Here is a 21564-nt window from a genome sequence, read left to right on the forward strand (position 1 = left end):
CTGGAGTTTATTTTGATAAAAATTATTTTGTATGATCAGATGGCACATAAGCATTAAGCCTTTCTGTTCCTCTCCTAAAAATGTCCTTCTTTGGTGTCTCTGTGTATGAATGCCTCACTGTAAATTGGCAGAAGCAGGCACGAGTAACCATGCCACAGATGGAGCACTGGGCTTTCTTTTGATTTCCTTTCCAGGTTTATCTGTCTGTCATGTGCAGTGGAAGGGAGGTCAGTCAATGGGGGCTCCAGGGCAGTGACTAAGTGGAGAGGGAGGGAAAGTCAACTTTTGCTTTTGAATCCTGGATGGGATTGGTATGTGTGTGTTAGGCTTTGCTCTCATGAGTTGAAGACAATAATTAATTGAATCTGTAACATGATTGAGTCTTTTGTAATTTCATGATTCATTGGAATCATGGTTGTGTCACCAAAGATGGATGACAGTCAATTAGTACCCAACTACTAGCCTATCCCTGGATACTTGTGCCATTTTGCCCTGGTCAGTGACACAGGAAAGAATTTCAGGCCCAGAAATGCAATAGATATGGTAAGGCCCTAGCAAAGCTGTATTCAGCAAGTGCAGGAGAAAGCAAAGACACATTTCCTAGGCGAAGTGCTAGCACTGAGCAGAATGCAATGAGCCTGCTAGCAGCAGGGGTTAAACTCTAAAGTTAGGGAGTGGCTTAGCTTTAACATTCTTTTAGATTGGAAATACTCCCTTATTCTGAGAAAGAGGTGCACGACTCTTTGATGTTACAATGTTTTGATGTTTCCACTTGGGCTCTGACGCATTAAGCCTTGGTCAGTTTTGACCAAATCAGACATATATGTTCCAAAGACCCACATTTAGTAAAAAAGGACCAACACTTAACATGTCAGAGCGAGAGTGGGAACATCCAAACATTGTAACAACCCTGGTGCTATTCCTGAGATTCTTTTGCTCAAGGCTAGTGCTCTATCACTTGATGCAGAACTCAACTTCTGGTTTTTTGGTAGTTTATTGGAGATAAGAGTCTCACAGACTTTCTCCTGCCTGTGCTGGCTTTGAACTGCAATCCTCAGACCCTAGCCTTCTGAGTAGCTAGGATTACAGATATGAGCCACCAGCACCTGGCATCATATTAACAAAGTTTCAGTTAACACCCACCATGTTACAGGTACTGTTGGAGGAACAAAAAGGAAGTGGTAGCAGGACATTCATGGCTCCTTTCCTTAAATGCCACTATGTAGTGTGGAGGAGACAAGCAGTGAATCTGCAGGAATAATATCACATGTTGAGTCCTGGGATCAGGCAAGAGTGACATAGGATGATAAAACAGCATGGGGTGCTGCTACCTAAGCCTAATGGAGGACATGGAACCACTTTCCAAAGGAGGAGAACTCTCAACTAAGACTAAGATTCCATCCCCAAGCAGCCTTCTTCTCCATCCTTCTTCTGACTCTGAGAATCAATTCCAAATTCCAAATACACAACTGAACCAATAGAAAAGCCAAGTCCAGCATGGACAGCAGGAAAGGCTCACATCCCCCACTTCTTTCCTTGTTCTGATTGAGAAACACAGAGAGCCAGATGCTCTGTGCATCAGCAAACTGCAGCTGCATGTTTTTCCTTTCACTGGAATCCAAGTGGTGCCCTTCACGAGTTCTAGGCATTGACTAAATATTTTAGGTTGAAATACTCAAAGAACAAACATGGTGATACACTTGTAAGAAGCCTTGCGAGGAATCTTGCCATCTCCTGGACATCCTTGAGATGCTGTTGGCTCACCTGTACCTGCTGTTACTTCTTGGCCTGTGAGAGCTAGGGAGGCCATCTGTGTAGTAGCCCTGGCCCTGGACATGCAACACCCAGCAGAGGTTCATCCATAACTCTAGAGCTGGAAGGAAACTCGGCAAATTGTCTATGGATGGAGAAACTGAGGCCCCAAGCAAGGCCAGGAAGAACCAGCACTCAAATATAAGTGCTGAGATTTCAGATGCTAAGTCTCAACTCTTCTCCAAGAGTTCCCTGATCAGGTGAGGATGGGTCTCATTCAGGGCTTGGTACAATTGGTCTTTGCAGGTCCAATTCCAGGACCGGCTGAAACTGAACAGCTTCCGCATCTGGGCTGGGCTGGTGTCCTCAGCCCGTACCTTCTCATACTGCTCCTCACTCAGTATCTGTCCATGCAGCAGGTCCAAGACTGAGTCCACGGATGTCACTCGGTCCACAAGCTGCTTCCGATGCCTGTCCACAAAGTGTGTCAAGGCCAGGCTACCTGAGGACAAAGTGAAGCTGGGAATAAGCAAAGAAACTCTCCCCCATTATCTACTTGTACTTCCCACTTCCCTCATGCCAGCACCCAGCCTGGCATTCTGCCTCATCAGGAGGAAGGAGGGGTTCATGATGGGGAATTGAGGTTGTGAGTGGGGAATGCTAGGACCTTTGTGGACAGAAGCAATAGCAATGGGGTAGAACTCTGCCCACCCCCAGCATGTACCTCTCCAGCCCATCCCTGGAAGGCTGGTGATAAGTGGAGCCCCTTTCTGCCCTCTTCTCTCCCTTCTAGGACTTTATGCTGCACCTGGCAAAACTATGGACTTCTGTGTCCTCTGAGATCTGTTACTGACCTTTGGGGGCTGGAGGTACTAGAGTAGTTGGTGATCTGAGATCTCCTGTAAGAAAAGAGAGATGAAGAAACTTGTATAGATTTGTTAGTTACAGACACATGATACACCTTGAAACTCCCACCTCTGAGATGCAAGCTTCAGACCAATTCTGATAGAATTGTAAGGGCTGGAAGAACCTTAAGACATGTAGGCAGATTGCTTCCATGTGGAAGTGGCAACCTGAACACCAAAGACTTTCATCATAAACTAACAAAGAGAGAAGATAGCTGATTGAGCAATAGAAATATTTCCTACATTGGGCTGGGAAGGTAGCTCAGTGGTAGAGCACTTGCCTTGCTTGCCTTAGGCCCTAGGTTCGATTCCTCAGTACCACATAAGCAAAAAAAAAAAAAAGCCGGGAGTGGCGCTGTGGCTCAAGTGGTAGAGCGCTAGCCTTGAGCTGAAGAGCTGAGGGACAGCGCCCAGGCCCAGAGTTCAGGCCCCACGACCGGACCCCCCCAAAATATTTCCTACATCATCTCTAAAATCCACTTGATTTTATCTTATTTTAGAATGAACAGGTAGGGAACACATTAGTTTTCTTGCTAGCCAGTGTAAACTATTTGACCCCTTATTCTTAGCAGAAAGCTACTTCCTTGTCCTTGTTTCATCTTCTATATTCACATGCCTAATATGTGTGTCTACAATTTGATTTCAGAGTCAAGAAAAAGAGTACCATAGCAAACAGGACTAACAAAAGGAATTAAATAAAAAGTAAAAAATTAAAAAAGCAACAGTAACAACAAATACTAAGAGGAGAGGATGATGGAGATCAGGGTTTCCCTGTGAACAAGCCCTGAGAGTTTGAACACCCCCTAAATTCAGCATGACCTAACAGTACAAGGAAGTGGGCACAAGGATCCTAAACTGTGATAGGAGCCCAGGATCGTCATGATGCAGGGAGGAGGGGGCCTTCCTATCACACTTGGTCCACTTTGATTTCTATGTAAAATACAGCATAGAATGTGATAGGTGATTGGGTGGCTATGGAATCACCCAATCTCAATTAAGAAAAACGTGAGAGAAGGGATGGGTTAGGAGCGATGGGTGACAATGTTGTCAGACACCTTGTATTCATACACTGTTTTGTAGAATGGGAAGTGCTTTGTATATCTAAAGATAATAATAAAAAATTAAAATAAAGAATTAAAAATGAAAAAATACAGGAAGAAGTAAAGATGCTTGACATATGGAGTGACATAAGGGAGGCCATGGTCCCTGTTCTTTTTAGTATTAGTAGGTTCTTTCTTTAGCATTAGTGAGTTCTGTCTTCTCATCAGCTAAATATGGTAATACACATCACACCCCTGTCCCTCCCACGCACTGACTCTGTGTCTTCCAACCCTGAACTCTATGGACTTGTTCCAGGTTTACCTGGTTTCAGCAAGGTCTCCCATATTAGAGTCCTATTTTTCTTCTCTTCCATTTTCAGCCTGATTGCTGAGTCCAGCTCACTAACAGAGATCTCAGAGAAGAGCTGGGATACTCCAGGGCTCCGATAGCACAGCTCCAGTTCCTGAAAAGTGAAAGAATCACCATGTGAGAAGCCAGTACTCATCCTACCAGGTTCTTTCTCCTTTGCCACCTTCTTGGTGCTGATCAACCTCACAAACACTGCAGTCAGGAGCCATCTTCAGACCACATGTTCTGAATCAGAAGGATGAGGACACAGCTGGGCACCACATTGTCCAATCAGGGATCATGTTGAATCATATGCTCACATATCCTAAGGCAGAACCTTCTCTACCATGTTGCAGGAGCCCAATTCTTCCAACTTCCCACTGAATCCATGTTGTCTTGTCTCCACCTCAAACCCTCACTCCTAATGTATCCTATCCTCAACTAGTTTACAGTAAACCAAAAATTTACATTCATTATCTTTCCTAAGTTACAGTGAAAGCAAATCTCGTGCTTTCCAACAACTCTAAAAAATACTCCTTCCCAGTTTCCTCAAACTCAATAATAGCACAGGCATCTCCTTTGCATTCAACTTTCAAGTCTTAGCATCATCCTGGACATCTTCCTTTTTCTCGTAATGGCAGTTAATTTGCCCTGTGCTATTGCCTCTATCTCCATAATTAATTTAGACACCTGTTGCAAAGACTGATCATCCTTTAGGGTTTGGGTAATTCCTTGTGTTGCAATTCCCCTAAATCTACCAACTTTCCTGCTTGTCTTTGCTGTCCAGGCAACCCACCATCAGTTTTCATCTGTGATATCACAATGGTGTTTTGAATTTTCCTCTACTTCTACAACTGTCTATTCATCAACCAGACTCCAGACACTCAAGGCATCTTTGTTTTTCTGGCACTGGATTCTGTTATGTTGCTAAGGCTGGCCTCAGCCTCCAAGTGCTGAGATTATAAACATGTACCACCATGCTTGTGTAGCTTGGTGCATCATTAAGAAAGTACTATGTTTGAGGAAGTGGCGCTGTAGCTCAAGTGGTAGTGCGCTCGCCTTGAGCTGAAGAGCTGAGGGACAGTGCCCAGGCCCAGAGTTCAAGCCCCACAACCGACCAAAAAAAAAAAAAAGAAAGTACTATGTTTGAATTTGTTTGTTTTTTTTTTGGTCAGATTGTGGGGCCTGAACTCTGGGCCTGGGCACTGTTCCTCAGCCCTTCAGCTCAAGGCTAGCACTCTACCACTTGAGCTGCAGCTCCACTTCCGGCTTTTTTTCTTTTTGCTTATGTGGTGCTGAGGAATCAAACCCAGGGCCTCATGCATGCAAGGCAAGTACACTACTACTGAGCCACCTTCCCAGCCCTTGTGTTTGAATTTGGTACCCTGCGTCTTGTATATATGTTCAGATGAACTAGGGAAGGGAAGGGAAGGGAAACAGCAAAATTGTGGGAAAAAGGATAAAGGGGAACAGTATTACTCACAAGACAATAAATTGCAAATGGCCTATATACCTTGTGGGGGTTGGGGGGAAGGAAAAGAGGGAGAAAAATGAGGGGTTACCATTAGGCAAAATATGTAATCACTACCTTACTTATGAAACTGTAACCCCTCTGTACATCACCTTGGCAATAAAAATTTTTTTTAAAAAATAAAGAAAATCTTGTTTGAGCATGTTTACTACCTTGTTAAGGACTTAACATTGCATTTAGTACAAAATACAAATTGCACACAAGGGCCAATTGGACCAATGAGCCCCGTGAACTCTTCTTTTGGACTCCATCTTTCATGCATGTACTACTCTCTTCCACACTAGCACACCTTTCATTTCTTTATTACTGGTAAGTTCAAACTTGCTCTGCTACTTGTGCTTTTGAATACATCTTTTCATTCTGAGAGGCTCCACTATAAATGACTTAATGGACAAGTGGGGTTTTTTTTTTGGTCCGGTAGTGGGGCCTGAACTCTGGGCCTGAGTGCTGTCCCTCAGCTCTTCAGCTCAAGGCTAGCGCCCTACCACTTGAGCCACAGAGCCACTTCTTTTTGCTTATGTGGTGCTGAGGAATCGAACCCAGGGCCTCAGGCATGCAAGGCAAGCGTTCTACCACTGAGCCAACTTCCCAGCCCCAAGTGGGGTTTTTAAAAAAAATCATTTCAGTCTCAATTTGAAGTGATATCTCAAATGTGCATTCCCTTACCACCCTGACTGTGTTACTCAATTCATTGCCTCCATGTTCTACTTCACATCATTAGGTGCTACTGTGCTTCATCAGGGAACATAACACATAGATACATGAACTCATATCCCTCAGAGGCTGCAGCCTTTGGAAGTGGACAGCTTCTGCCTGATATGTTGGGTAAGATTGGTTTTCTGATACTTCAACATCCTTCCTTATCTTTTATTCTACTCCTGACCTTTGCCTTTTATTTATCTTTTTGCATTTTCTGTGGTTTATTTAAGCACAAATAAAGGTGTATGTGAGCTATCTATTAATTTTCTTCACTGAGCAGCCTGGCATTGGGATTGGTGGCTCTGATGGCCAGCTGGGCTGCTCTTTCCATGATGGCTTTTTGGTTCTTGGGCAATCTCAGTGCACTAAGACTCATTGCACATGAGCAGCACTTCCAGCTCCTTGAAGTTGTGGACCAGGAACTTCCGGTATCCACTGGGCAGCATGTGATTTGTTTCCTTGTTACTACCATAACCAATATTAGGCATCAAGATGTGGCCCTTGAATCTCCTCCACAACCTGTTGTCAATGCCCCTGGGTTTCTACCAGTTACGCTTAATCTTTTACTGGTAGATGAACTTCTTGGTTCTCTTTGTGATGATCTTGGGCTTCACCAGAGGTCTGAGGGCGGCCATGATGTCTCCAGCAGGAGGAGAGGGCATCCACCTCCATACACAGCACCGAGGAAGAGGCTTTTTATGTATCTTTTTCGCCCTTAAAAATGTGTATATGGGGGGGCTGGGAAGGTGGCTCAGTGGTAGAGCGCTTGCCTTGCATGCCTGAGGCCCTGGGTTTGATTCCTCAGCACCACATAAGCAAAAAGAAAAAAAAGCGGGAAGTGGCGCTGTGGCTCAAGTGGTAGATTGCTGGCCTTGAGCTGAAGAGCTGAGGGACAGCGCCCAGGCCCAGAGTTCAGTCTCATGACCGGACCCTCCCCCCCAAAAGAATGTGTATATGGGCAGGGCACAAGTGGCTCATCCCTTTAATCCTAGTGATTCAGGAGGCTGAGATCTGAGAATAATGGTTTAAAGGAAGCAAAAAAAGTATATGAGAGACTTATCTCCAATTAACCACCAAAAAATTGGAAGTAGAGCTGTGTCTCAAGTGGTAGAATGCTAGCTTTGAGCAAAAATTGCTTAGGGACAGCACACAGACCCTGATTTCAAGCCCCAGGATCAGCACCATCATAAAACAACAACAAAAAATAAAACAAAACATAAAAACAAGTAGTATGCTTCTTTTTGTGATTTCAAGAAGAACAAAATTCACTTGTCATTGTTTCCAGACTATAGCTGCTGCTCTGAAGCTAGCTGACCATCAGGTCTGTCATCCTCCATCCTACCCTAAGGAAAAACTCTAACAGCTATTCTTGGGAAGATTTTCACTAGAGTCAATACTTGCTGTACTTACATTTGTTGCAAATCGGATAGATTATGACTGGTCTGAAAAAAATGGTGGCATTGTTTTCTTTAATGGACCCAGTTGATTTGGGATATGTTTTTATTGATAGAGTTTTATGATCTGGGTCCTTGGTTTTGAGACTTCTTGTGAGTTACAAGACTAGCAGCCCTGTTGGTTTGCCCATTGCCTGTGATATAGTTTTGTGAAGCATCCTGTCTTGAGTCTCAGATGCTGCTGCTCAGCTTCTGTCATGTCACACTCATCTGGCCCTGATTCATCTATACACTGTACCATGATGCTTCTCTGATTCTGAACAGCAAACCCAGACAGGGCTGAAAATGGAGAAATCTTAGATTCAAACCTAGTGGTCCACTCTAATCAGCCTTTGGTCAAAGAGTATGTATGTGAGAGATACGGACAAGAGTAAGCAAAAAGGAATTAATGCAAGCCACACAACTGCACTTCAGTGCCAGTAAAGACTGATTTGAACCTGCAGCTCAGCCTGTACTGAAGGATGGACATACAGCCACTCCACATGCGTTAGGAGACAGGCATAAGATATGGATAGTTCACCCTCAAATTGCGATGTATGTAGTGACTGTTGCCACATTTACAACTTTCTGTTTGTGTCTTTGTAATTTTCTTAGAGATAAAAATTGTTGATATTTTCTAATACGGAGTTGTCCTACTTTCTGAAAATGCACAACCTAGAGTTCATCTCTTTCCTTAGACTTAAACTCACCCAATAAAAGTCAAAATCCTACAATTACTACTTTTAAAAAACATTGTTTAACTGAGAAGCTCCAATTCCCTGTGCATGTTTCCTCTTCTGTAACAAATAATATACCAGGTGGATTCAACTACAGGTGTGCTCACAGTGCATTCTGATTGGCAGGCATTACCAACTGCTAGCCCAGACACTGCCAGTGCCCCAAGCAAATTCTTCTTCCAAATCATGAAGGTGGTTAATTTTCCTGTGAACCATTTTCCTCCTATTCAACTCAACACCCTCTTTACTTTTTGTCCTACCTCATTTCCTCCCAACAGGCCCTGGGAAGGCCTGAGGTTTTCCCACAACTTTTTCCAGGCACACCATGATCCTAGCAAGGGACAGATGCCTGGCTGCTCACCTGGGGGATGATATCCATCTTCCCAGATCCAGATACAACATAGCGAGAACCCAGGTACAGGGCATCCAGTGGGGGTGGCTTGTGTATTCTTACAAATTGAAACTTTTCTTCTTCTTCATCTATGGCCTAAGAAGTGTACAGAATAATGATTTAGGGAGATTTCTGCCCCACAGCTTCTAGTTTGAAGGAGGAGACAGAGAGCAAGCACATCAGTGCATTAGTACATTCATGTGGGTAAAGAATGGCTATCACATCTCTGTACCCTCATTCCCATTCTTCCATAATTTGGCAATTGGAGAGACCACCCTTGGCCTCTGCCATGATAGATGGTAATAGGGTCACTGACAGAGAAGGAGGAAGAGGATGGAAAAGATACAATCTGGGGCATGGAGCTTTCTTGTTCATTTTGCTCCTGGAAAGATGCCACAACAAGTAACTGAGATATCAATGATGGAGCAGGGAACACAGCTGGGAAAACCCTGTGTGAGAGACAAAGACCATGGCTAATCAAAGAACAGGACTGAAAATTATAGTAAGTGAAGTAAGCCAGGCCCAAAGAAACATAGGTCCCATGGTTTCCCTTATTTGCAATATCTAGTATAGGTATGAGTCAAGCGGAAAAAGTCAGAGAATGTGATGTTAGGAAAACGAGCCCTCAAATATGTATTTTAATGTTTTTGTTTCTTTCATGCATGTGTTTCTAACGCATTTATAAGATTATTTCTTTGTTGCTTTGTATGTCCCTCCCCCACAGTGTAACCCCTGCTTTCACTATATTTGATGTCAGTATAACATGTGGAGGAGATGGGGACAAACAAGTCGTTTAAGGATTCAGGTGGACCTGTTGCAACAATGAGAAGTACAAAATGTCATGTCAAAGCCAGCTTTACAATGTCGGTGTGGGGGGGGGGAGGGGGGGTATGATTGGGTGGGGGGGGAGGGGGGAGGCTGGGAAGGGAGGTGAAGGGTAAACAAAGGAGGAGGCTGCAATGCTTGGTAAGAAATGTATGCATTATCCTGCCCATGTAATTGTAACCCCTCTGTACAGTATGATCTCAAATAAAATAAAATAAAATTAAAAAAAAAACAAAAAAAAAAACAAAAAAAAAAACAAAGAACAGGACTGGTCACCCTTGTGGAGATTCCTGCTTGGGAGAATCCCATCCTCCTTCCCAGATGAGAGCTGCAGGTTTCTGCTGTGTTTCCTGTTTCCTGTGAGCCCACCCTGTCCCACTCCTCCTGCTCGTCAGTGTCACCTTCTGAATGCTGCAGTCACAGGGGATCAGGTAGAGGTGCAAGGTGACTTCATCAGGACTCAGGTAGTAGTACAGCAATGTGGTGCAGATGATGGGGATGAAGTGCCGGGCGCCAGGAATCATCCTCAGTAGAACTCCTATTGGTGAGAAGCTGGGATTCTCCAGGACTGCACATTGTGGCTCCACCCTGGCTGGCTTCTCCAGCAGCATCCCCTCCTCTTTAAAGTGGGCCACGTTGAACTGAGAGATGTCCACATGCTCACCTGTCAGAAAACAGATTTGAGAGTTGTGCACTTCAGGTCCCATCAGGCTTGGCGGGGACAGTAAGATCTCAGGGTTTAGGATCAGAGATCTTCCCTGGGACCCAGTGTATAGTCTGAATGACTGAGTCCTCCTAAAATTTCCATGTAGAAATCCCAACCTTTCCCCCACTTCCCCATCAATGTAATAGGGTAAGGCAAGAGCTTTGGGGGGTGATCAGGACATGGACATGTTAGTGAATGGTACTAATTCCTGCATGAAAGAGTTCCAAGGAAATTCCCTGTGAAGGTGCAGCTGGTTGACAACACCTGTGCATAGGAGTATGCTTACTAGATACTGAATCTACAGACATCACCATCTTGGATCTCAGCCTTTACCAATTTGATAAATCCATATGGTATTAATAGTGTTATCTAAGGGCTGGGAATAGGACATAGTGGTAGAGTGCTTGCCTAGCATGCATGAAGCCTTGGATTGGATTCCTCAGTACCACATAAACAGAAAAAGCCAGAAGTGGTGCTGTGGCTCAAATGGTAGAGTGCTAGCTTTGAGAACAGAGAGGCTCAGGGACAGTGCCCAGCCCCAGGACTGGCAAAAATATAGTGTTACCTAGGATATGCTATTTTCTTATAGCAGCCTATAGAGACTATGGTAGAGAAGGAAGAATGGCCTCAGATGCTGTGGACCATCTGGTCTCTGGAGTGGGACTATCACAGACACTTTAGGCCTTGAGGCAAACTCATAGATAAGCCAGTCCCAGGCCCTGGAGCTGAACAGACACAGAACCTGTGGTTCCCTGTGCAGCTGTGGACTCTCCTTGTATGTGGTGGGGACAGGTTTGACTCTAAGCAAGTAGATAACTGTAGGTGGGAGGGGCTGTGGGAAGATGGAGTGACCAAGGACAGGCTCCACTGATCAAATGTCTGGCCACCATTGAAACTCTTCTATTGGGAAGCACCATGGCATCCGCCATTGTGGAGGTCATGGCTCCCTCTTAGGAAGCTGCTAGTGTCTAAGACTTGAATAAGTATGTGCTGCTAGCCAGGACCTTGAGTTCAGAGAGGTGAAGTTGAGATAAAGGGACGGTTGGAGACAAGTTTGGATGTGTGATAAACAATAGCAATATTTTATCATTCATGGACTGTTTGGCCTCAGCCCTTACCACAGATTGATTGATTTTTCCTGGAAAATATGCTGCATTTACCATATTTTGGGATAGGCAAAGACCTAGACATGCATTTAAATGCCAATGATCCCAGGAATTGATGTTATAATACAGAAATAATGTGATAAATATTTTAATGATAGAAGGCTCTTTTTGTTCTCTAAACAGTACCTACACATTTCCTTTAAGATGTCTCTTTATAAATAGCTCTTTGAGAACAGAGACTATGTGTGAAGCACTTTGCTAAATACTCTTTTTAAAGAAATCGATGCTGTTGCTTTATGCAGTCAATGAGCATTAGCTTCACTTAAACATGATTCAGTGTCTTTGCTTATTATTCTACCTTGCACTTTGGAGTTCATGTTCCATTTTCTCTAGGTACAAATTTAAGACTTTTGTTCAGGAAGTATTTGTTTTTGGTAATCTCTCTGCTTTTAATTTCTTGTAAAGCTCTTTTTGAACTCAAAATAATTGTAGTTTTGCAATTCACAGTTCTTGATGGACAGTTATTTCTCAGGGCCATGAAGACATCTTTCCATTGTCCTCTGCCTTCCACTGTTGCTGCTCAGAAGTCAGTCAACATACCTCTCTAGGTAAGCTTTCCTTCTGTTGGCAGTAACCTTTGCTTAAGATTTGGGATTGGCAAGTTTTGCTATAATGTTGATTTGTTTCTGTCCCTTTGTTTTTTCTTTTCTTCTTTGCACTTTTTTAAGTTCTCACCCTGAGAAGTCTTACATTTCACAGTAATATCACAGAAATTCTCTTGGTAATTATCTCTTTTATTATTGCATCATTTCTATTCTCTCAAGCATATTATTCTGGAATTCTAATTAATTATACAGCTATTTTCATCATGGTATCCTCCAAAGTATGTAATATTTAAACATGTTATCTGTCAATCTCATCTGTTCCTATTTTATCATTTGTACTATTTCTTGCTTCATGTTCATATTTTACCACTTTTTAAGTGTATTTTGGACACATATATATGTTCTATTTGTGATAATTTCAGAGACTGAAGTTTTAATGGGTTGATTTGTATTATGCAGTTTTCTGCTGGGTTTCATTTCTGGTACACTGTAGTTTTTCTGTGATATTTACTTTTTTCCCCAGACATTGTCTTGATATGTATCTCAGGCTGGAACTTGTGATCTTCCTGCTTGAGCCTCTTGTGTGCTGGCATGGTGGATATGAGCCATTGTACCCAACTTTCTCTGTGAGGATTGGAACTGTGAACTTGTATTTCTTACGGGAAAAATAGTGGTTGGCTATTTTGACCATTGTCCATTCTGAGCCATTTTTGTGTGATTCCAGATCTCAATTGTAATCTGGCAACATTATGTCTTCTCCCTGCCTGACAGGTGGTGATAGCTTCTCATTGATGATTGACTCTGGGTACTAAATATTTTTGATTAGTTCCTTTGGTCTTATTTTGTACACAGCTATGTATTAGAAAATCTTTTTAAATGGAGGTACTGAGAGCATGCTATGTTTCCTGATGAGACTGTGCATGTAAGAGCACTGAATAAACTTCAACTAATTATCATTGATGACATAGCTTTATATTTGGGAAACTACAAGGTAAGTCTAGGCAGAAATAACTGTATGACTTGGAGACATATGCTTCCAATTATATTTAGGGAAATAGGGGATGAAGAACAGTCTCCAACTTCCATACCCTCTTCACCTTGCTAGAAAGCTCTGAGTTGCTCATCCTCTTTCCTCACACTCTATACTATGTTATATCATTTTTCTGGGCCCTTATTCTACCAATCTCCTCCTATGTTTCCATTCTTTACCTTGGAGGTCCACAAAGTGAGGGAGGTGCACAGCAGCCACAGTTCCTTGCTCAGCCCTGATGTCAAACAGAGGCCCTGCTATCATCCAGGTGTGTTGCAGCCATGTCTTGTCCAGGCAAGTGTCCCAGGAACAGAACTCAATGGTGATGGTCACTGCCCTGCTCACCACAAAGCCCAGACCCATGTTGGGACAGTGGTAGAAGCCGGCCACAGGGAAGTGAACACTGTAAAGAGGGAGAGGCAGACATCAAATTACACAAATCCACTAAGCCCCTTCTGGATGCCAAACACAATAAAGCAGCTGTGGGTAGTCCAGAATAGCTAACCCTATTCCACCCAAGGTCACAGGTTTAGTCCTGGCTCCTCTGCTCTCTGAGGAAATCAGTTAGCTTCCCTGATCTCAGTTTCCTCATCTATAAGTGGTAGTTACCATACCTTACAGAGCTGGGAGTGATGAGTAATGTAATGTAAATCAATAGATTAACACATGCTTGGGAGCAGCTGGTCAATGCTATTATGTTGACCATGACAAAATAGGAAAGTGTTCTTATTTTTTAAAGCATATACTTATGTTTTGAAGAGGAATTTTACCAATAGTGACTAAACCTACATGCTATTGCTCATGAGCAGGCTTTGTAGCTGAACACAGATCAAAATGATTTTTCCCAAGGATCCCCATTTGGTGTGTAGTTGGGTGGTCAGATGATAGCTTCAGAGTCGATGTGAAGTGCCTTGTTCTTCCCTGCTGAGTCAGTGCCTGTGGCAGTGAATGATGAATGACAGCCTGTTGGATTGAGCACATGATTCTGGCTAAATTGTTAATTATGAGACTGGGAGACCTTGGAGGACAGGGTTGCCATGTTCCTCATGACTTCATAGGTATTCTTAATAAAAGGGTGCTTTACAACTAGTGCTTATGAATGAAGCTGGAACATAGGGATTATAGGATACTGAAATGAGATTGAGGAGAAAAACCAATCAAATACACTGAGCAGTCCTTATCAGAAGCTGATTAGAACAAATATCAGCAAGAATACACCTCCCAAAGGAGAAAATGTGAACCAGACTGGATTTAGATAACAGCCAAGACCTAATGCTAGTTTTTTAAGAGGTGAAAATTATGTTGGATTAGGAAAAAAGGTCCTTTTTTGTTAGTTGAGATGTATAATGCCATACTTAAAGTTAAAAAAAAATCATTTAATGGGCTTGGAAGGTTGCTCAGTGGTAGAGTACTTGCCTTGCCTGCATGAGGCCCTGGATTCGATTCCTCAGCACCACATATGCAGAAAAAGCCAGAAGTGGCACCGTGTCTCAAGTGGTAGAGCGCTAGCCTTGAGCTGAAGAGCTGAGGGACAGTGCCCAGGCCCAGAGTTCAAGCTCTACAAGTGGCAAAAAAAATTATCTAATATCTGGATTTAAAATACTGAAGTAGTAACAGAAGAGGAAGAAAGTGATTGAAAGAAATTTGGAAAATGTTCACTGGAGCTAGATCAAGGAACAAGGATATTCCTAACATGTTCAGCTTTTGTGTGTGCTTGAAAATTTTATAATACTCCTATTTTTCACACAATCAAAGTACACATTAAAAGCATGCTGTCTGAAAATGGGAGTCAGGAGACTGTGGGGAAATTTCAGCTTGCGGTAGCAGAGCCTCTCACTCACCAGCACAGGTGCCTTTCGCTGTCAATCAGCTCAGTATTCACAGGCCCTATGGGACCCAAGAAGACATCTTCTGTTCCTAGACAATCCCCGGGCAGGACGGTTTGTGAGGCAGCAGTAAGATACGAGACCAGCTCTGATACTAGTCGGGCATCTTCCTCTGGAAGAGCAGGACACTTTATTTCTAGACTGTCCAATTAGGTGTTCCCAGGAATTCATAGCTGGCCTATGCTGGGCTTTTCTCAAGCCTAGACTTCCTAGGTAAATCAGAACTGTGTTTGTAGCCTCTGTCTCTGCTGCTGTGATCACTTTCCCACTTTTGATGATACCTATCCCACTATCCCACTGGCCCACACTCTGCCTACCTCTCCTTCCCACTGGTATAGTCTTGTACTTCCCACCATGTTGCTGTGGGAAGGATGGAAGTGAAACTTGGCTCTACAGATGGATGGGCATGGATAGAGAGAGCTTCTCAGGCCTCAGAAACCCAGAATAGAACATCAGATCCTGGGACAGGGTCTGACACAGGATACAGATGCTGGAGGCAGGTAATACCAGCCCCTGAGGCTGGAAAAGAGGACAGATTTTTCTCTAGGCCCTTGGAACACATGATCTTGCATGAGATGGACTCTTCCAGGTAGGAAATCTTCTCTGGACCACATGATGGTCAGTTGATGAAGAGGAAACTCTACCACAGTTGCCCCTCCCCAAGTCCCTTCAAATACCTGAGTTTAGTCTCTGCTCCTTGAGTGAGTTGGGGCTGTTATCTATCTCTCCTCCATCTGATCTCTCAGTAGGGGTCAGCTCACTCGTCTTCCTATAACAGAGAGATGTTGACTCTCCCTTAGATGTAGGGGATATTTTTCACAAAAGATCCCAAATACCCTACATTACTTTAGTTCTGTAGTTTCTTGTTTCCTTCTTACCTCTGTTTATCCACCATCCAATGACTCTACCTCTTGGCTCTAGAGCAGCTGCAAAGGCTCAACCCTGGCTCCGGGTCAGCCAGGCCCAACACTTACCACAGTGTTGACATGAGCAGCTCAAGTCTCTCTTCCTCTAGAGCCTTCAGTTCCTCCTTCACTGAGTCACTCAGAGAGGTCTGGTCTAGCCTGCAAGCACAAGGGGAACTTGGTTCTCTTGGGTTCCACATCACAGGATCTTCAAGCCCTCAGGCCCAGGACTCTGGACTCTGAGACCTGCTGGAGGCATCTGTCTCAGTCAGGTCCCTGGGAATCAGGCTCTGAGGAGGCTGACTAGGGAGTGCTGTTGGGCTAATACCAAGTCAGAGGAAGGGAGGGCAGCAGAACTGGGCAGAAGAAGGCACTAGCTTCAAGGTGGACTCAGTGTAGGCACTGGTCAGCTCACAGGGAGTTCTGAACCCAGAATGACCCTTTGGACCTGTCCTGAGTTGAGAGGAGGGGATGAGCTTTTATGATCTATAAGGCTCAGGCTTCCAGCAGGCCATCCAAGGAAAGAGACAGGACCATGGATGAAGTTGTTCATGTTGGTAGAATGTGAGCTTGAGCAAGCATCATTCCCAGTGCTGGGGGGCATTTCTTAGTTCCTCAAGAGACTTTGGATAGAACTTTAGAACCCATGGAACAGCTGTGCACAGTACGGGCCTGGGCTTTCTCCTCAGAACCTAGAAGATCTGCTGAAAGGAGAGTCCTGGTTTCCATCTTACAGACTTCAGGAACTGTAGTTTCCATCGGATCTGGGATGGTTACAACCTTCTCCAGGCCTGTCCATCCCTGTCTCCGACTGAGGACAGGTCATTCTTGCTTGGCTGCTGTGAGGCAAGACAAAGCATCTAAGAAACCTGCACCATGATCATCATTACTCTGTCATGGCAGCGCTCCCATGGGAAGGTAATAGAATCCTGAGTGTGTAAGTTTGCCTCTGTCCCTCTGTTTTATGAGGACAGGAAGGAGGTAGAACCTTCTTCCACAAGATTTATAAAAGCTAGCTTTCCTCCGAGGTAGCCAAAGTATCACAGCTTAGTGTTGAGCTATGACCTGAATACAGATCTACTGGCAGAGACAGATCTGGAGAGGAGAGGGGATGCAGCAGAAGGTGATGGTTCTGAGGGCTTGGTAGGGTGCAGGCTGGGGAGTAAAGTTCACCTGGTTGTTAAGGTCAGTTTCAGCTGCAGGGGAACCAGAGAGCAGACACGTTTTATTTTTTATGCCATTATTCTGTTCTGATTACTCTTTCAAGATGAAGAACTGGCCAAGGGAAGCCACTGGGCATGGAATTCTTGCACCCTTTCAGCTTTGGAAGGGACGGGGTTCTGAAAATGGAGACTCTGAGCACATGGCAGGGCCTGTCCAGGAGCTACAGCTATTAGCTGTCTGTCAACTTGTATAAGAAAGACAATAGAAGAAACAGTTGAGAGACAGTATGGGGAAGGAGGGCTTGTTGAAAGACAGGCATGAGGAAGATGGAGATTATTCTGGCTTGTATGATCCCCAGGGCTTGGGGCCAGCTCAGTGTCAGCTGCACATGGCGTTATTCAGCCTCTGGTGCTTAAGCTCCCCTTTTATTCTTCAGGCCTGAAGCCTACGGAGGTCCACTGATGTAATTCCAACCTGTGCCAATGTTTAACTTTACAGTATCTGTATTTTGCTTCACAGTGCTCAAAACAGGTCATGAATATGTATTCTTGTGCTGATGGGTGGTCCACACTTCTCCTTCCCCAGTGTGTCAGCCATAGGAGGGTAGGGCCTTCCAGTGGGTCTCTAGGGCCTGACCTGCTGCTTGGCACACAAGAGCAATGTCGTGAATGAAGGCAGAGGCAAATGAATGAGTGCAGACATGCTTGAGTGAGGAGAACTGGGAGTCTCTAAAATCATACTGCCTCAATGACATGATCTCTCTATCATATCTGACTCTGCACACTCTGAACTCAAATACATTTTATCTCATTGTAATCCATGAGGTGGAAGTGATACTCCCATAACATACAGGTGGAAACGGAATCTCAGAGAAGACAGTGATTTGCTCAAATCACATGTGAGTGTAAATGGCCTAGCCATCAAGGACTGGCCTGACTGAGCATTTACTGTCCCTTTTCTTCACCTGTAAGGCTGCCAAGAACCTTCCATCTGCCCTTCTTCTGCACCCAGACTAGAAGGGATCCCCATGGCCTTACCGTAGGAACGTGAGTTGGCAGGCAGGATGCTTGAAACCCTCACAGAGCAGCTTCACACCAAGGTCACCCAGGTCATTCTGACGCAGGTCGAGTTCCCTCAGCGTGCAGCTGTTGCTAAGCACAGAGGCCAGGTCCTGGCAGCAGCTGGAGGTGAGGCCACATCTGGCCAGCCTGCAGCAGAGACACACAAGCTCACTGTCCTGAGGGCTCTCTCATCTATGGAAGTGGAGTGTAATTCATGTTCTCTGTGGATCCTGAGGTGTCATTAAAGGAAGAGAGGCTTTCCTGGCTGAAGAGACCTGGGAAGTCCTCATTTCCTCATTTAGCCAAGTCCTTAGGATACAGCAACCACCCTTACTTCTGATAAGATTCACAGGAATTTTGTCCCCCATCTTCTCCACCTTGTGTTAATAATTTACCCAGTGTTCTAGCTGTAAACCTGCGTTTAATTGTTAACTATGCTGGCCCTGCCAAGTACCTATGGGCAGTGAACAATGGCTCTATAGAGGTATGTGGAAGTTAAGGGAATCTCTTATCCAGGAAAATAAAATCAGTGAGTTTCTAATATAATAACTCATATTGAGAGGAATACAAAAGGTTTAGTGAAACTGAGGGTCAATCCTGGCTCCCCAGTACATGTGGAGGTTTGGAGTCAGTGCTGTGGCAGGCCAGAGGCATGACTGAACCGGGTGTGCTGGGCTGGCAGTGCCAGGCTCTCAGGCCTTCTTTCCTCAGCTGGGTGAATAAATCGGGTCTCCCACAGTACAGCTGCAGAACCAGTGGAATCAAGGTGGGGGCCCTAGCCTGCTTCTGGACCCAGAGGTCTGCATAGCTGGAGCATCATGGATCTAGAGGGCTCCATACCCACGATGTCCAGGGAAGTCTGAACCTTCTCTGTTCATGGGCCAAGAGTCACAAGAAGGAATGAACTTACAGGATCTAGGCTAAGATCCTGGACAAGTAGAACCAGGCTTAGAAGTTAGATTTAGCTTCAAGTTCTATTGATGCTGATACCTGGTATGTATCCTTCTTGACTCAGTTTCATAGTCTGTAAATGTATTAAAGTTTCAGTATTATAAATGTGATAGAATTCCCACTCTTCCTGGGATTGCTGAACCCCTGATATTAGGAGATCTCAGCTTGCTCTCATGCCCTTCTTCTCATCCCACCCACCTCTTTTCAGGAAGATTGATGGGAAGCCAGCAATGGCTCTGTGAAGATGAAGATGTGGTATTGGGATAAAGGAGAGAAATGCAGGTAGAACCAGGTTTATGAATATCTGATCTTAGAAGCCAAAAGTGACCCCCATGGAAACTGAAAGAGTGCGTGCACCCATGTGTGTGTCTGTGAATAATTGTGTGCAGTAGGAACAATAACTTTTTGAGTTTTTTGAAGAAGTGTGCTACACTTTTTTAGTACTGTGTCCTGACAATGATGCAGCAGGCACTGAGAGACACAGGTTTTATTCTGGCACAGTGGGAAGTGTAGAATATGGTGAGTTTCGGGGCCCTTCCACAGGAGGATGTATCATTGGATCGAGAGTTGCAGATGGAGACCTGACAGGCAGCTGTAGAAGGTGCAGGAAGGAGGCAGGGAGCTGACGTGGGAGACAGGTTATGCTTCTTTAGGTTGGATACCAAAGACGTCTCCCGCTTTATCGTCCCCTTCTCTCCTTCATCAAATAATAACTGCCTGCCCATTAGCCCCACCTGTTTACTCCTTGGTTCATCTGGACTTCCTTACACATCTGAAAGTCAAGGTGAGCTGTATGGAAGGTGTGTCCCAGCACTTGGCATTTGAGAGCACTTGTCCACAGACAATTTATATTTCCTCACTGTTCCCAGTGTTGAGATATCAACGGTACGCCCAGAAAGTCAGCATCCAGGCAACATCTGTTAGCATAGCTCATTGATTTCTATCTTTAGCAAACTCTGGAAAGATTTTTCTTTAGATGATCATAGGGTTTGAACCCATGGCCTGTCCACTGTCCCTCAGCTTTTTTGCTCAAAGCTAGTGCTTCACCACTTGGAAACACAGTGCCACATCTGGTTTTCTGGTGGTTAATTGGAGATTAGAGTCTCATGGACTTTCCTGACCTGACAGGCTTTGATCCGTGATCTTCAGATTTCAGCCTCCTGAACAGCTAGGATCATAGGCGTGAGCCACTTGTGCATGGCTTCTAAGAATCTTTGTTTACCACAATAACTCTTACATCTCTCCAAGTCTTGGTCAGAGAGTAGTTCCATGAATATTTGATGGCTACAGAAACCAAGCCAAGTTCTGTACTTGGCTTTTGCCTTTGATCTCTTGCCCATCTCCGTTTTTGGGAGAGCCCAGCCCAGCTCTGACTCACCTCAAGGTCTCCAGATGGCACTGGGGGTGTCTTAGGGTCTCACACAGACTCTGCACTGCAGAACAACTCAGTGGATTGCCACTTAAGTCCAATTCCTTCAGGCTTCCACTGACCTTGAGAGTGGAGAAGAGAACCTTCCACGAGGTATCAGTGAGTGGGGCCCACATGGACCTGAGGCAGAGAGAGGACCAGGAGAAGTGTATCATAAGCAGACAGGGTCTGAGCTGCGCAGCCTTGTACAACGGTGCAGGTTTGTTCCCTGAGCACCAGTCCTCCATGGACAGTGCCATTGTCAGGACTGACCATCCTACATAATTGCCCTTTGTCCCCAACCCCTGACCCCTCCTCTATGTGGCTGTTCATTCTATCTCTTAAGTTCTGCTTCAAGCTACATAATGATACTCTTGTTTCTTTTCAGATATCTCCACTTCAGTAGCCCAGTAACTCTTGACCCAGTAGGTTCCAATAGGTCTCTAACCATTCAACTTTTCCTCAATTCTGAATAGCTTCTATGGACAGGGAGATGAGACTCTGAAGCCAGCAGGCTGCATGCTAGGCTTGGTTCTGTGACCATTTATTCATCTGTAAAACCAAGGTAATAATAGTACCTGCTGTGAAGAGGGTTTGTGAGGATTATGAAGCCTTTCTGAGTCCCACAAAGGTGTACATTCTGTTGAACCTTTTAACACTTCAGAAATATAAACAGTGCATATTCTTCAAAAACATTACAATTGTCCAATCGTGACTGTAGCAAAAGTTAAAAACTATATTATTCCAATTTACCAACATGAAGTTAATGTGAAAGATACCAATGAATAAAATTTGCAAGCGATATCTTTTTTGATGGTAGTATCACATATACATTGTTTGAAAGAAAAATTAAAACTTGATTATCCAAATGCATGAGGTTTAATTATGAACCAAGGAACCTGGAAGCCTCTCCTCCGCCGTCCTCACTCCTTCCTTTCACAGGCTGCTCCACAGCTGGGGCCAGTCTTCCCCATGTCTGTGTTCAGCAGCCTCCTTCCCACCCCCTGCCCTTCCTGACTGACTCAGGGCCTCTCACTTCTCTCTACTTCAGTAGCAGAAGCTCCAACTTTCCCAAGATCC

At 44.5% G+C, this 21564-nt stretch overlaps 1 protein-coding gene and 1 pseudogene across 1 annotated transcript in view; both read right to left on the minus strand.

Annotated features, from left to right (window-relative positions):
- Window positions 1-1043: 1043 nt before the first annotated feature.
- LOC122108605 (NACHT, LRR and PYD domains-containing protein 1a-like) overlaps window positions 1044-21564 on the minus strand; it is a 30161-nt gene continuing 9640 nt past the window's right edge. Inside the window, exons 4-14 of the mRNA XM_042680593.1 lie at window positions 20455-20625; window positions 18102-18272; window positions 15970-16059; window positions 15673-15764; window positions 14951-15107; window positions 13289-13512; window positions 10064-10326; window positions 8808-8933; window positions 4020-4161; window positions 2607-2651; window positions 1044-2254 (exon numbers count right to left, since the gene is read on the minus strand). Coding sequence (XP_042536527.1) covers window positions 1983-2254; window positions 2607-2651; window positions 4020-4161; window positions 8808-8933; window positions 10064-10326; window positions 13289-13512; window positions 14951-15107; window positions 15673-15764; window positions 15970-16059; window positions 18102-18272; window positions 20455-20625 — 1753 coding nt within the window. The 3' untranslated portion in view covers window positions 1044-1982. The remainder of the gene's footprint in view (window positions 2255-2606; window positions 2652-4019; window positions 4162-8807; window positions 8934-10063; window positions 10327-13288; window positions 13513-14950; window positions 15108-15672; window positions 15765-15969; window positions 16060-18101; window positions 18273-20454; window positions 20626-21564) is intronic.
- On the minus strand, window positions 6536-6940 carry LOC122108584 (annotated as a pseudogene).

This window comes from Dipodomys spectabilis, unplaced genomic scaffold, assembly GCF_019054845.1.
Source record: "Dipodomys spectabilis isolate Male_0828 unplaced genomic scaffold, ASM1905484v1 ptg000062l, whole genome shotgun sequence".
In the NCBI taxonomy this organism is placed as follows: Eukaryota; Metazoa; Chordata; class Mammalia; order Rodentia; family Heteromyidae; genus Dipodomys; species Dipodomys spectabilis.